General features: G+C 37.8%; 2 protein-coding genes across 2 annotated transcripts; both read left to right on the top strand.

The window, feature by feature from the left end:
- The first annotated feature begins 369 nt into the window (after positions 1-369).
- LOC112153076 lies at positions 370-4,563 on the top strand. The gene is made up of 6 exons (XM_024282962.2): positions 370-1,304; positions 1,389-1,730; positions 1,810-1,869; positions 1,963-2,030; positions 2,856-2,949; positions 3,049-4,563. Exons 1-6 carry the CDS (start codon positions 1,208-1,210, stop codon positions 3,132-3,134), a joined length of 747 nt encoding a protein of 248 aa, XP_024138730.1. The 5' UTR covers positions 370-1,207; the 3' UTR covers positions 3,135-4,563.
- A 1,797-nt stretch (positions 4,564-6,360) lies between these two features.
- LOC112153763 (Down syndrome cell adhesion molecule homolog) lies at positions 6,361-10,245 on the top strand. Its single transcript, XM_024284154.1, has 15 exons — positions 6,361-6,507; positions 6,579-6,917; positions 7,020-7,148; positions 7,231-7,398; positions 7,472-7,542; positions 7,614-7,851; positions 7,931-8,011; positions 8,101-8,151; positions 8,464-8,538; positions 8,655-8,783; positions 8,879-9,043; positions 9,215-9,261; positions 9,385-9,487; positions 9,577-9,607; positions 9,689-10,245. The coding sequence occupies exons 1-15, from the start codon at positions 6,465-6,467 to the stop codon at positions 9,744-9,746; spliced, it is 1,728 nt and encodes a 575-aa protein (XP_024139922.1). The 5' UTR covers positions 6,361-6,464; the 3' UTR covers positions 9,747-10,245.
- Positions 10,246-11,043: the final 798 nt, after the last annotated feature.

Here is an 11,043-nt window from a genome sequence, read left to right as displayed (position 1 = left end):
ATTAAACTGATTTTTGAACATGCAAATGTTGTATTCGGTCTTACTGGAAACAAAGCACAGCAGGAGGAAGAACGAGAGAGTGTGAAAACTGTGTGACAAATTTCACAAGTAGCTGTTGAAGATTTGAAGAACAGCACTTATAAATTCAGAGGAAAACAATAAAAGCCCATCACCACACAGCAAGCGCACAAAGCCTTTCCAATGTAACATCTCTTTTTCCTTGAAACAATCACTAGTATCATGCTATTAATTTTTTTTGTGATTTATTGATTATGACTTGTAATTAATGAATCTGTTGAATTGTTTAACCCAATAATTACTGCGAAAAGTCTAATTTTGAGGTATTTTCTTTAAAGTAGGGACAGTGGGGTCCCTTTACTTTTAAACCATAGGGGTATTTATTTTTCTGTCTCAAATAATAAAGAAACAATTACAATAAAAAACACATAAAAATATGTATGAACATTCTAAATATTCACACCAAACTCCCTTTGCCATATGAAGAGTTTTGCTATTAGTATGTTTGCTGCTGGTGTGAGCCGTGGTGGCATCCACAACTGTGAGCTTTTCATTTTTTTAATGAACATAAACTTGTATTTCAATGCATTTAAACAAATTAGTGCACTTGACTGGACAAGAGACATGCAACTGGAAATTTGTGGGAAATGCGCAATAACTCTGTCTTTACAGGAAAGCTTGGGTTACTGTGTCCTCAAAGACGCTATACTACGTGTGTATGAACTAGTATCAGGTGCATACAGGCAGACGTAGAGAAACCACAAAAAGTCCGGTGAACAGGCTTTTTTGGAGTTTGCACGTCAAAAGAGGAATCTCATTGACAAATGATGTGCTTCAAGCAATGTCATACATGACTTTGAAGTGCTCCGTCAGCTGATCTTGCTAGAAGATTTTAAAAAACCTTGCCTAACTTAGTTCTTAACAAACAGAAGGTTTGTGTTTAGAAAAGACGTTGCCTTTTCTTCGTACTACTGACTATTTCTTCTTCAGATCCACAGAAAGGCAGAAGTTTAAATAGACTCACACTCAGCTAAACGGTTGCAGATAGGAGAGATTATGGGTCAAAAGACATCATGCAACCAAAATCCAAATGTAGACAGGCCTGTATTGATTTCCTTCCCGTTTTTAAAAGGGGAAGTTAAGCCTTCACAGATGCACCGCACAATCTGCCCCGCAGAGTGTGTGGGAGATGAAATCGAGTATTTTCTCGATTCAGGACATGCTTCTACAGTATCCTACACTCATGTACGGCCTTTCTCATTTTCTCATCTTTGTCCTGATCCAAGGTAAGTCGATACTTGGATCTTTTTTTAAAGTTGGCCGAGAGCTGTATGCAGGGTATCACACTTAAACTGTTTTTTTTTTAACAGGTGTCTCAGCTTCTTTTGAAAAAGTCACTGGTTTCATAGGGCACAACATCACTTTGCCCTGCTTGTACAATGCCCAAACATACGGTGTCCTCAGGGTCTGCTGGGGACAGGATTGGGTCCCTATGAGCAAATGCTCCAACACCATCCTGTCCTCCAAAGGGGAAGCTGTGCTGTTCAGACAGTCGCCCAAGTACCAGCTGCTGGGTCGGGTGATGGAAGGAGACGTCTCCATGACCATCGTGAATGCTCAAAGGACTGATGCCGGCGTGTATGGCTGCAGAGTGGAGATCCCCGGATTATTAAACGACATTAAAATCAACATACGTCTCACAATGGAAGAAGGTTAGGCTTCTTTGAAATACTGTGGTTAATTGTGGTATCTGTGATGCTTTAGCTTTTTTGATTATTTTTACTGCACTAGAACCCGAGGAACGTTCTGTGAACCAGAAAAACCTGGTTCTTTTTGGCTCTACAAGAGAAGGTGAGCAATCTCTTAGTAAAAAAAATGTTGTTTGACATTACACAGTTGTTCAGTCATTAACTTTGTTTTTTTTATAACCCATCCTGCTGACAGCATTTGGATCCACAAATCTTCAAATTAATGAAACAAAAGTGGAGAAGATCATATCTGGCACACATCAGGTATGGAGGCTTTGTAGTTAAACAGGAAGTCGCTGCCTGTTTTCTGTAAAAATTGTTAAATGGGGTAGCTTCCTATTCATTTGATGTATTTCCTGCTGTTGTACTTTTTTAGCTGTTTTTATTCTTCATTTCTCTTTGTGGAGACAGACAGTACCAATAAGTCTAATCCATCTGGGGAGAGAGTTAGTCCGTGCTGACTCTCTTCTTAGGCATGTCTGCCTCTTTATTGACTTTCCTTCTTTTTATCTATCATTGCATCTCTCTGTCTGCCCTTTTTGCCAACTTTGCCTCAGAGACTGACATTTATTAAGCTAACTAGTTGTCAGTACTGTAACTGCTTGTTTCTGGATAATAAATAACTTGTGTTAATTGAGCTGGGAGGAGGTTTGATCTGAATCTCAAGTAGTTTATAACTAAGTGAAACAAAACATTTCTTAGACTTGGACATTTGGTCCAGAGGAAGCTAATGTTTTGCAATGGTCTGACAAACTGTCCAGGGTGTTCCCCAACGTTGCCCTTCAGGTATGCGACAGCATTCCTGTGATCGGAACGGGAATAAAGCGGGTTTGAAAAAAGGATGGATGAAAGGAAGCTAATATTTCAAAGCAGTTTCAAATATTTTGGCCATACTTAACCAGTTATACCTTAGTCACATGCACAAATGGAAGGTCGTAGAAAGGAGCAGCTGCATCTTAAGAACAGTATACATTCTTAAAAATGTAAAACTTGTTATGACTTATGCAAATGTTTAATATGAACTTGTATATATGATATATGTCAATGGATGCAACATTTATTTAAAACTTTTGTATGGGTTTGTTGCAGAAAAAAGGGTGGACCCACCTGGACCTGTGCAATATTGGAAAAATGTCTGCCATCATCTTCCTCCCTGTGATTCTAATCCTTGCGGTTTTGATAAGTAAGTTCAAATTTACTGTAAGACTGTCTGTCATCTCCATATAAACTGATTTTTCTTACAACTTTTAAGAATATTTGATCATTGTTTTTTTTATGATAGGAAGGAGGATTCCATTAACGGAGAACTGTTCACGCACTTCTGTCCAATCTGAAAACATCTATGAAAGCATCCCCATGACAACATGACGTTCAGAAACCTGAAAGGTTACTGTAAAGAATAGGTGTACGACTATGACTCCCGAGAGGTTTCAAAGTCCTACTCATCTCCTTATTATCTTATCAAGTCTTTGTAATTTGTACTGTAAAAGCCAAAAAGTGTCAAAAATATCAGATGACATAAAAGAAAAAAAAAGGAAAAGAAAACTGTTTTTTTTGTATTTGAGTGGACAATGCCACCTGCTGGTGCAGAGTTTGTTAATAACATTTCTGCAAAACTATGTACATAGAAATGCCACTTTTGTGTATTATAAAACTTGTATATAGTTCTTTTTTAAATTTTTGTTGGAGTAAACTGTTTTATGCCACACAAGTGTCATTTGTTGTGTTTTTTTCCTCTAAATTTTATGATAAAATGTTGATTTTAAAATAATTTTCCCCAGTGTCTTAAACCACCTTCTACTATGTGGTCAAGTTGTTTTTGATTTGTTTATTGCTTGTGAGATCTGAGATTTACACTGTAATTTTTTTTTAAACAAAATAAGTTGGAGTCATTGTTCAAATGTTGATTTAAGAAAGATTTCACACTCATCCTCATCTGTCTGACAAAGAAAGCAGATGGCCTTAAAAAATGTTTTTTATGAGAAAATTTATGTTTTTTTATTTTGTTTAGAAAATGTTGATTAAATTCAAATACACATTTGAAGTGTTTTTTTGTTGTTTCCTCTTAATCTGAAGCAGAAGTAGAGATGTGTGTGAAATGAAGAAATGAATCCTCTATTCTTAGGCATCATAAAGTGAAACATTTACTGAAAGCAGCTGAGCGCAGTTTGGAAGCAATAAAAGTGAAACTTAAACAGTCAAGCATTTATGGTAAATAATCTAAGTCCTCACATCACTCTGGAAACACATAACTGCATGTCACTGAGAAGTGGAAAATACTGAAACCCACATTGGTTTAAAATGTGTTAGTACTTTGATACAAGGAGTTTCTATCAAGAGAAAAGTTTTTTTTAACTGTTTTATCTTGTTTTTTCTTTAAATCCTATTATCTCTCTCTCACTACCTAAAAGGAAGACCTCTTTTGATTCAATTTAGGAATTGAAAAAAAAAATCCCAGATCATCCGAAACCACAGCCCACTCCAAAAAGCCCCTAAAAAACACAACTCTATTAAAAAAATAAATTACTGTGTTTAAAAAAAAAAAAAAAAACCTTCTAATCCCTTTCTGGGGGTCATGGGGTTGCTGGAGCCTATACAAGCTACTGATGTGTGAAGGAAAGCTACACCCTGGACAGGCCGCTGGTCCCTCCTAATGCCACCTGAGATGGATAACCAAATTTAGTTTTTTTGTGTGTTTTTTTCAGTATTTATTTTATTTAAAAGGGGGCAATACAGTTAAAAACAAAAACAAAAAAGTGGTTAAACAAGACAAAACACATGATTAAAAAAAAAAAAACAGAACTAGCCTAAAGGCTAGTTTTTACTATAGCCAATATAATATAATTTAGAATCACCAGCTGACTCCCAAAGCACATATTTGAAAATCTCAAAATATATATTTGATACAAACTAAAAGTAACAAAGTAAAGAACTTTTGTTAACTGATCCAATGTTTCACTTTTTCTCAGTGTAGGAGGAGGTTGCTCTGCCCGTAAAGATGGACATGCAAACTCCACCCAGAAATGACCAAGCAGGGTTTATTTGAACCAGGGCCTTTTCTTGAGGCCATAGTGCTAACCACTACACCGACATGCATCACTTCCTCTGAAAAAACACATTTTTTTTTGTTTTTCTTCTAGTTTCTGTTGTCACGTAAGCGGATGTCATCATATTTGCTTTCCTCTTTGTCTTATTTAATGTTTTATAGTGAAAATTAGGCAAAAATGGTCTTTTGTGATTAAATATATTTAGATTATATAATATTCTCTTAAGCCTGTGCTATTGTAGTTCCCATTATTCATGACATATGAACACAAAAAGCAATTGTAATTATAGGATGTCCGTAAAAATGTGTCCATTTGTTGTTTATTAATTATTTATTTGGACAGTTTCAAAAGCAAATGATGTCATATCCACAGTCATTCTAGCTAACAGCTACTTTGTGACTTACATTTGGCTGGTCTGCAGTCACCATTAGCAGTGGTGACACCTCGTGTTTGATAATTTTGAATTGTGTTGCTTATGATCTCTGGGGCAAGACTATTAATACATTAAAAAAAACATTTTAACAAAGAATCCTTTATAATATTTTCAAAAAATAAAAAATTGTGCTTTTCTACAGTATAATCCTACAATGATGCCATTTTAGGGAAGCAATTCACATTAGTTCAAACAGTACTTTGTTATTTTCTTTATATGGGCATCAACTTTTAATCTAAAACAACTTCCATATATTTAAAATTATCAATTTTTATGGGTTGGTTGACAATTAATTTGTATCTGAAAGCTGTTTTTGGGTTTTAATTGTACCGAAAAGCCCATTGGAACAGATTTGGAACAATTTCAGAATTAACAGTTATCTTCACGCCTCTGAGAGACACTGACCATCTGCATGATTAACAGCTCTTATCTGGAGTCTTTGCTGATGCAGATGATTGGGAGTTCATTAATCTAAAGACAGAACAACAATGGGCCCAAGATTGAACCTTGTGGTATCCCCCTTTTGTATTCACAAGGGGCTGATATAGTGCTATTGATTTTTACATTCTGTAACCTAGAATCCAGATATGATTTAATCGATCTGAGAGTTTATTGAGAGAAGTGTATTATTTAATTTTATGCAAAAGTATATAATGGTTGACAGTATCCAACTGTATTAAAGACTTAAAAAGTCTTAAACGGTAAAGATTATCTCAACTTATAGACTTTTCTGACACAATGAACTAGAGGGTCATTTTTGAGTATAGGAAGTTACCAAACACCCAGAATGTGCAAACGTTTGCTCAGCAGTCTAAGAAGAAAGTTCATGCCCCTTCAGAGAACTGGCCTTTCAACATCAGGGGACATATTTTGGATCAATGCACATTTATAACCCAAACTTTTTTTATGCAAATTTTTGCTGCACCGATCTTAAGCCAAATATAAAATGCTCATTTTTACCTTTAATAACCGAATAAAACCTTTAATAACAGCTGCTCCTCATCACCAGAATGAAACATCATTTTTGTAAAAGGAACCAAAACCACAGAAAAGGAAACAGATCTTTTCTGCATTCCTCTTCTCCCAGAAGAAGTTGTTTGTGTGAGCACTTCAAGGACAGTGTCATGTGATTCAGAAAGATTTAGACCTCAATCTGCACTGTGGTCACTTATTGTGTTGGTCAGCCGATGAACCAATCCTTTGGAGAACTGTGAGATTATGGGGATCTGGCATTTGATTCTTCTCTTCTGTCTGCTCACAGGTTGGATACATTTAAAGAGATACGTTTTTAGTCATGGTTAGGTTCTTTATAACAATTTTTTTTTTTTTCAGATTTCTTGTCTGCCAGCAGTGTGATAACCACCGTGGGAACAAATGTTGTTTTGACGTGCACCTACGATGCGGAGTATTATGGGAAGCTGCCTGTGTGCTGGGGCCGAGGGTCCATTCCCAGCAGCGGCTGTGGGAACCAGGTGATCAAGGCGGATGGGACGACAGTGGTCAGCAGGTTGTCAGAGCGATATGCCCTCCAGGGCAATTTTGGTCAGGGCGACGTGTCGCTCACCATACAGCAGGCTACGGAGGCTGACTCTGGCATATACGGCTGCCGCGTGGACATACCAGGCTGGTTCAATGATCAGAAACATGAGGTGACGCTTATGGTGAAACCAGGTACTTCTGCTGGTGATAATTAATGCTGGGGAAAAATCAACTCATCTCCTAAAATTGTATAAATCTAAACTAAATCTTTATTATTATTATTTTTAATCTCAGGGCGTCCTTTTCCTTTAAAACTTGAATCAAGAGAGGTGAGGGAGAGAACCATCACTGTCAGCTGGACTTCAGGGTTTGATGGTGGCAGAGCCATAACGGCCTACATTATTGATCTGAAGAACAAACATGGTAAAATCTCATGTACACACATAAAATCAGCAATATTTTTTAGACTATTTGACATCAAACTTTCAGTGCTGTGAACCTTCAGCATCCTGGGATTCTGCTGTAAGAACTGAGATCACACATCCACGTCTGACACAGGCCACTTTGGTGGATTTGCGTCCTTGGAAGACCTACAACATTCGCATTTTTGCCGTCAACAGTGTGGGAATGAGTGACGGAAGCAACGTTCTGACCCTCACAACTAAAGAAGCAGGTAAATTCATTTTGCATTGAAAAAAAAACTATTAAACATACAGAGGATCCCTTAAAGTTTAAGTTGTCTGCAGCACCTGAGGGCCCCCCACTGGACATGCGGCTTGAAGCTCTCACTCCTCACACAATGAGAGTTTCTTGGAAGGTAAAGTTAAAGTAAAAAAAAACGTATCAAGTAACAAAAATAATTCATTGCGATTGCTTTCTCTCGACCAGCCTCCACAGGCGGATCTCAGAAACGGGCAACTGCTGGGTTACAGCGTCAGCTACAGAGCGTATGACCCGGTGAGGAAACAGTTTCAGAAGTGGCAGCAAGTAAGCGTGCGGGAAGTGGAAACCATCGTCCTGGAAAACCTCAAGCCTTCCACCCAGTACGGCGTGCTGGTCCAGGCCAAAACCAATGCAGGGCTGGGACCTGCCTCAAACGCACCCCTCTGCTCCACTCTAGAAGAGGGTAGGAGGGCAAACTGAAGACACTCAAAACCAGAAATAAATTCATTTTTGACAATTATTAATATTCTAATTATCTTTAGTTCCTGAAACAACAACGCCGGTCAGTTCATCTGTTCCAAATGTTGTAACACATTGGAATTCTCACACAGATCGCAGACCAGGTACGCAAGGAGAAAAAAAAAATCCTCAGTTGTTTTTCAATATAATAATGTAAAAAAATAAAATAAAATTCTGTCCTTTCTCGTAAAAGTTCAGAAAACCACTTCTGTGAGGAAAGAAACCACAACAGCCGTCATTCCAGGTAAACTGTGGTCATTTCCTACATTATTAATTCTTAAGAAAAAAATGCTTAAAAATATTAGAACATTGATACTTTTTTGATACCTTTTCTTATTAAAGAAATGATTTAAATGTGTTTTTTATGTAAAAAATAAAAAGAGAATAGCATTTACACGGGGATTTCTAGCTTTAAGCTTACTTTTAGTCAGTCCTACAAACATAATGATAAAAATACAGGTATAAATATAAATAATCTAGTAATTTATAGGCTTTAAAATGCATTGGATTTCTGCAGACACAGAAATTTACCTGGAATCTTTTAATTTCTTTTAAGATCTTCTAACTTCCACAGCTGAGGTTTCTTCAATGTCCAGTTTTTGGGATCAAACCTCTTCGGCAACGACGTCAGGTACTTTTATGCTTACTCTAATGAAAAGTAAACATTTGAAAAACAAGATTCACATTCTCACTTATATTTCTTATATTATTATTATCTGATTTGATGAGTCCCCGCATGTCTTCCAGTTCCCCCGGATCCCCCAGTAGTAGAGCTGAAGGAGGTGAGAGACAACACCTTTTCTCTTTCTTGGATTCCTGGTTTGGAAGGTGACAGCCCCGTCACTGGCTACTGCCTGGAGTACAAAGCAGTCAACGGTAAGAGACAAATCCAGAAGGACGATGACATATTTTCTGTAATACATTGTTTTGCTTTTTGGCAGCTTGATAGAAAAATTATTTTTCTTCTGCAGCTTCTTGGGATTATACGAAAGCTGTTGTAGACTTTGGCCCCAACCAGACAGAAGCCACAATAATTGAGATAAATCCTTCAACCTACAATCTCCGCATGTTTGCAAAGAGCAGCGTGGGCAAGAGCAAAGCCAGCAACGTCCTCACAATCACCACTGGAGAAGCAGGTGGGGCTTTTTTTTTCTTTTGTGTTTATCTTTCTGTGTTATGAGGCAAGATGATGGTTTTGAATTTAAATTTCCAGAAAACGGTGTCAGCCAGGGCACAACAAAATCTTTATCTGCACATAAGAGCATATTTTTAAGCAGGGATCCTCTTCTTTCTTGGTTTCTCTGCAGGTCATCCCTTGGATGCCCTCATAGCCTCAACTCAAACTGAGGATTTTGTGAGTTTCAAGCTGAGACAATTCAAATGTGTTATGCCGATTTATGTGAAAAAAAAAAAAAATTCTCTCTGGTACATTAAGTTGTGCAGCACAGCAACTAAACCACATGTGCATCATCTTTAGTTGCCTACTGAGGAGGTCCGTGGTGCTCACCCAGCTGCCATCGTTGTGCCTGTGGTGCTGGTGGTGCTGATCGGTGCCATGGCAACCATTTGGCAGTTGCGCCGTGAGTGTGCCCCACAGTGTTACTTCTTATACACACACGTGGAAATTTCCTCTGCAGTTTGTTGATGCTCGCACTCTCGCTCCTTGCAGGAGTCAAAAAGAAGACGGACAGCCTGAGCCTGTGAGAGTTTGGTTTTTATGTGTTTGTCGGGAGAACTTCACCGTGTGGCTTCACACTGATGTGTTTACCTCTTGTCTGCAGGTGGCTTACCAATGGAAAGATACGCTACAGACAGGCAGAGCCACTTCAAGAGCTGTAAAACTCCAGCTTTCTCCACTAACAGACCAGGGAAAACCTGAAAATCCTTCAAAATGCATTAAATTCCAAAGTTACAACACTTAACAGAATAGTTTTTATGCATTTGTGATGAAGAAAAGCTAAAATGGCAAATAAGCTTAAAAATTTCGAAGGAATTTACTGTTTTAATATGCAGCAATATTTGTTAATAGTAATCAGACTTTCATTTTAATCACCACTCTTTTCTTTAAAGGTTTAAGATATTCTGAAAAAAATACAGAGTGGAAGTTTTAGCATGTTTTATTTTGTGTTTGTTGTAGCTTTAATACTCCCGACATCACGTAAAATCAGAAACTTAAACCTGTTATTTTTATTTTTTTAAATTTTAAAAAGCCAAGAAGGTTTCCTGAATTCTCCACTGATATTTCAATGCTTTGTTAACATGAAATTGTTGAAAATGGCTTTAAAGGTTGCAATATATAATTCAAATACATAATAAAAGATTATGGATATGTGGCTAATATCTGTTTTTAACTGTATTTGCTGCTCACTAAAAGCCAAGTTCCAAAAGACACGTTTGTAAAATACAAAATCCATTATATTTAGGTTGTTTTGCACCTTTGACAGTAGAGGATTCAACTGTAAATACACTCAACACCTTTGTTGCTGACCATGTCCATCCATAAATGACAACAGTGTACTATCTTCTGATGCTACTTCCAGCAGGATAACATCTCATAAAGCTGGAATCATCTCAGACTGGTTTTTTGAATGTGAGAATGTGGCCTTCACAGTCACCAGATCTCAATGGATCACCTTTAGGATTTGGTGGAACAAGAGATTGGGATCATGGATGTGCAGTCGACACATCTGCAGCAACTGTGGGATGCTGTCATGTCAATGTGGGCCAAAATCTCTGAGGAATGTTTCAAGCACCATGACATAAAGGATTAAGGTAGCTCTGAAGGAAAAAGGGGGTCTAACACAGTACTAGCAGGGTGTACCTAAAAAGGTGGTCACCTTAATCTGTCATGTTCAGTTTCCATTTCCTCAATCACAAAAAACTGTATTTCCACTCTACGTCACAAGAGGGCAGCAGAGTCCCATCTGTCAGCCGATGTCATCCTCCTCAACCTCACTGATCTTGATCAATGGAGCTGTCCTCTGGGGGACTACTGCAGCCAGATGGATTTCCATCCATCTGTGCTGTAAATCTCTTAATAGTCCTAATTGAGGAAAGGAGAAAGAGGAGGAGATCTGATACCTTGTGGAGCTTGGTGGCAGCCGCCTGTGAAGGAGTCTCCTCACTGATGTCGAAT

Source organism: Oryzias melastigma, linkage group LG10, assembly GCF_002922805.2.
Source record: "Oryzias melastigma strain HK-1 linkage group LG10, ASM292280v2, whole genome shotgun sequence".
NCBI lineage: Eukaryota > Metazoa > Chordata > Actinopteri > Beloniformes > Adrianichthyidae > Oryzias > Oryzias melastigma.
This window is presented reverse-complemented; position numbering and strand designations above follow the sequence as displayed.

Excerpts from the sequence above, each read along its gene's own strand:
- LOC112153076 (XM_024282962.2), top strand. The coding sequence starts at position 1,208 with ATGAAATCGAGTATTTTCTCGATTCAGGACATGCTTCTACAGTATCCT. Across the intron at positions 1,731-1,809 it reads ACGTCTCACAATGGAAGAAG|AACCCGAGGAACGTTCTGTG; the intron begins GTTAGGCTTCTT and ends TTACTGCACTAG. Across the intron at positions 2,950-3,048 it reads AATCCTTGCGGTTTTGATAA|GAAGGAGGATTCCATTAACG; the intron begins GTAAGTTCAAAT and ends TTTTTATGATAG.
- LOC112153763 (XM_024284154.1), top strand. The coding sequence starts at position 6,465 with ATGGGGATCTGGCATTTGATTCTTCTCTTCTGTCTGCTCACAG. Across the intron at positions 7,149-7,230 it reads TGATCTGAAGAACAAACATG|CATCCTGGGATTCTGCTGTA; the intron begins GTAAAATCTCAT and ends GTGAACCTTCAG. Across the intron at positions 7,399-7,471 it reads CCTCACAACTAAAGAAGCAG|CACCTGAGGGCCCCCCACTG; the intron begins GTAAATTCATTT and ends AGTTGTCTGCAG.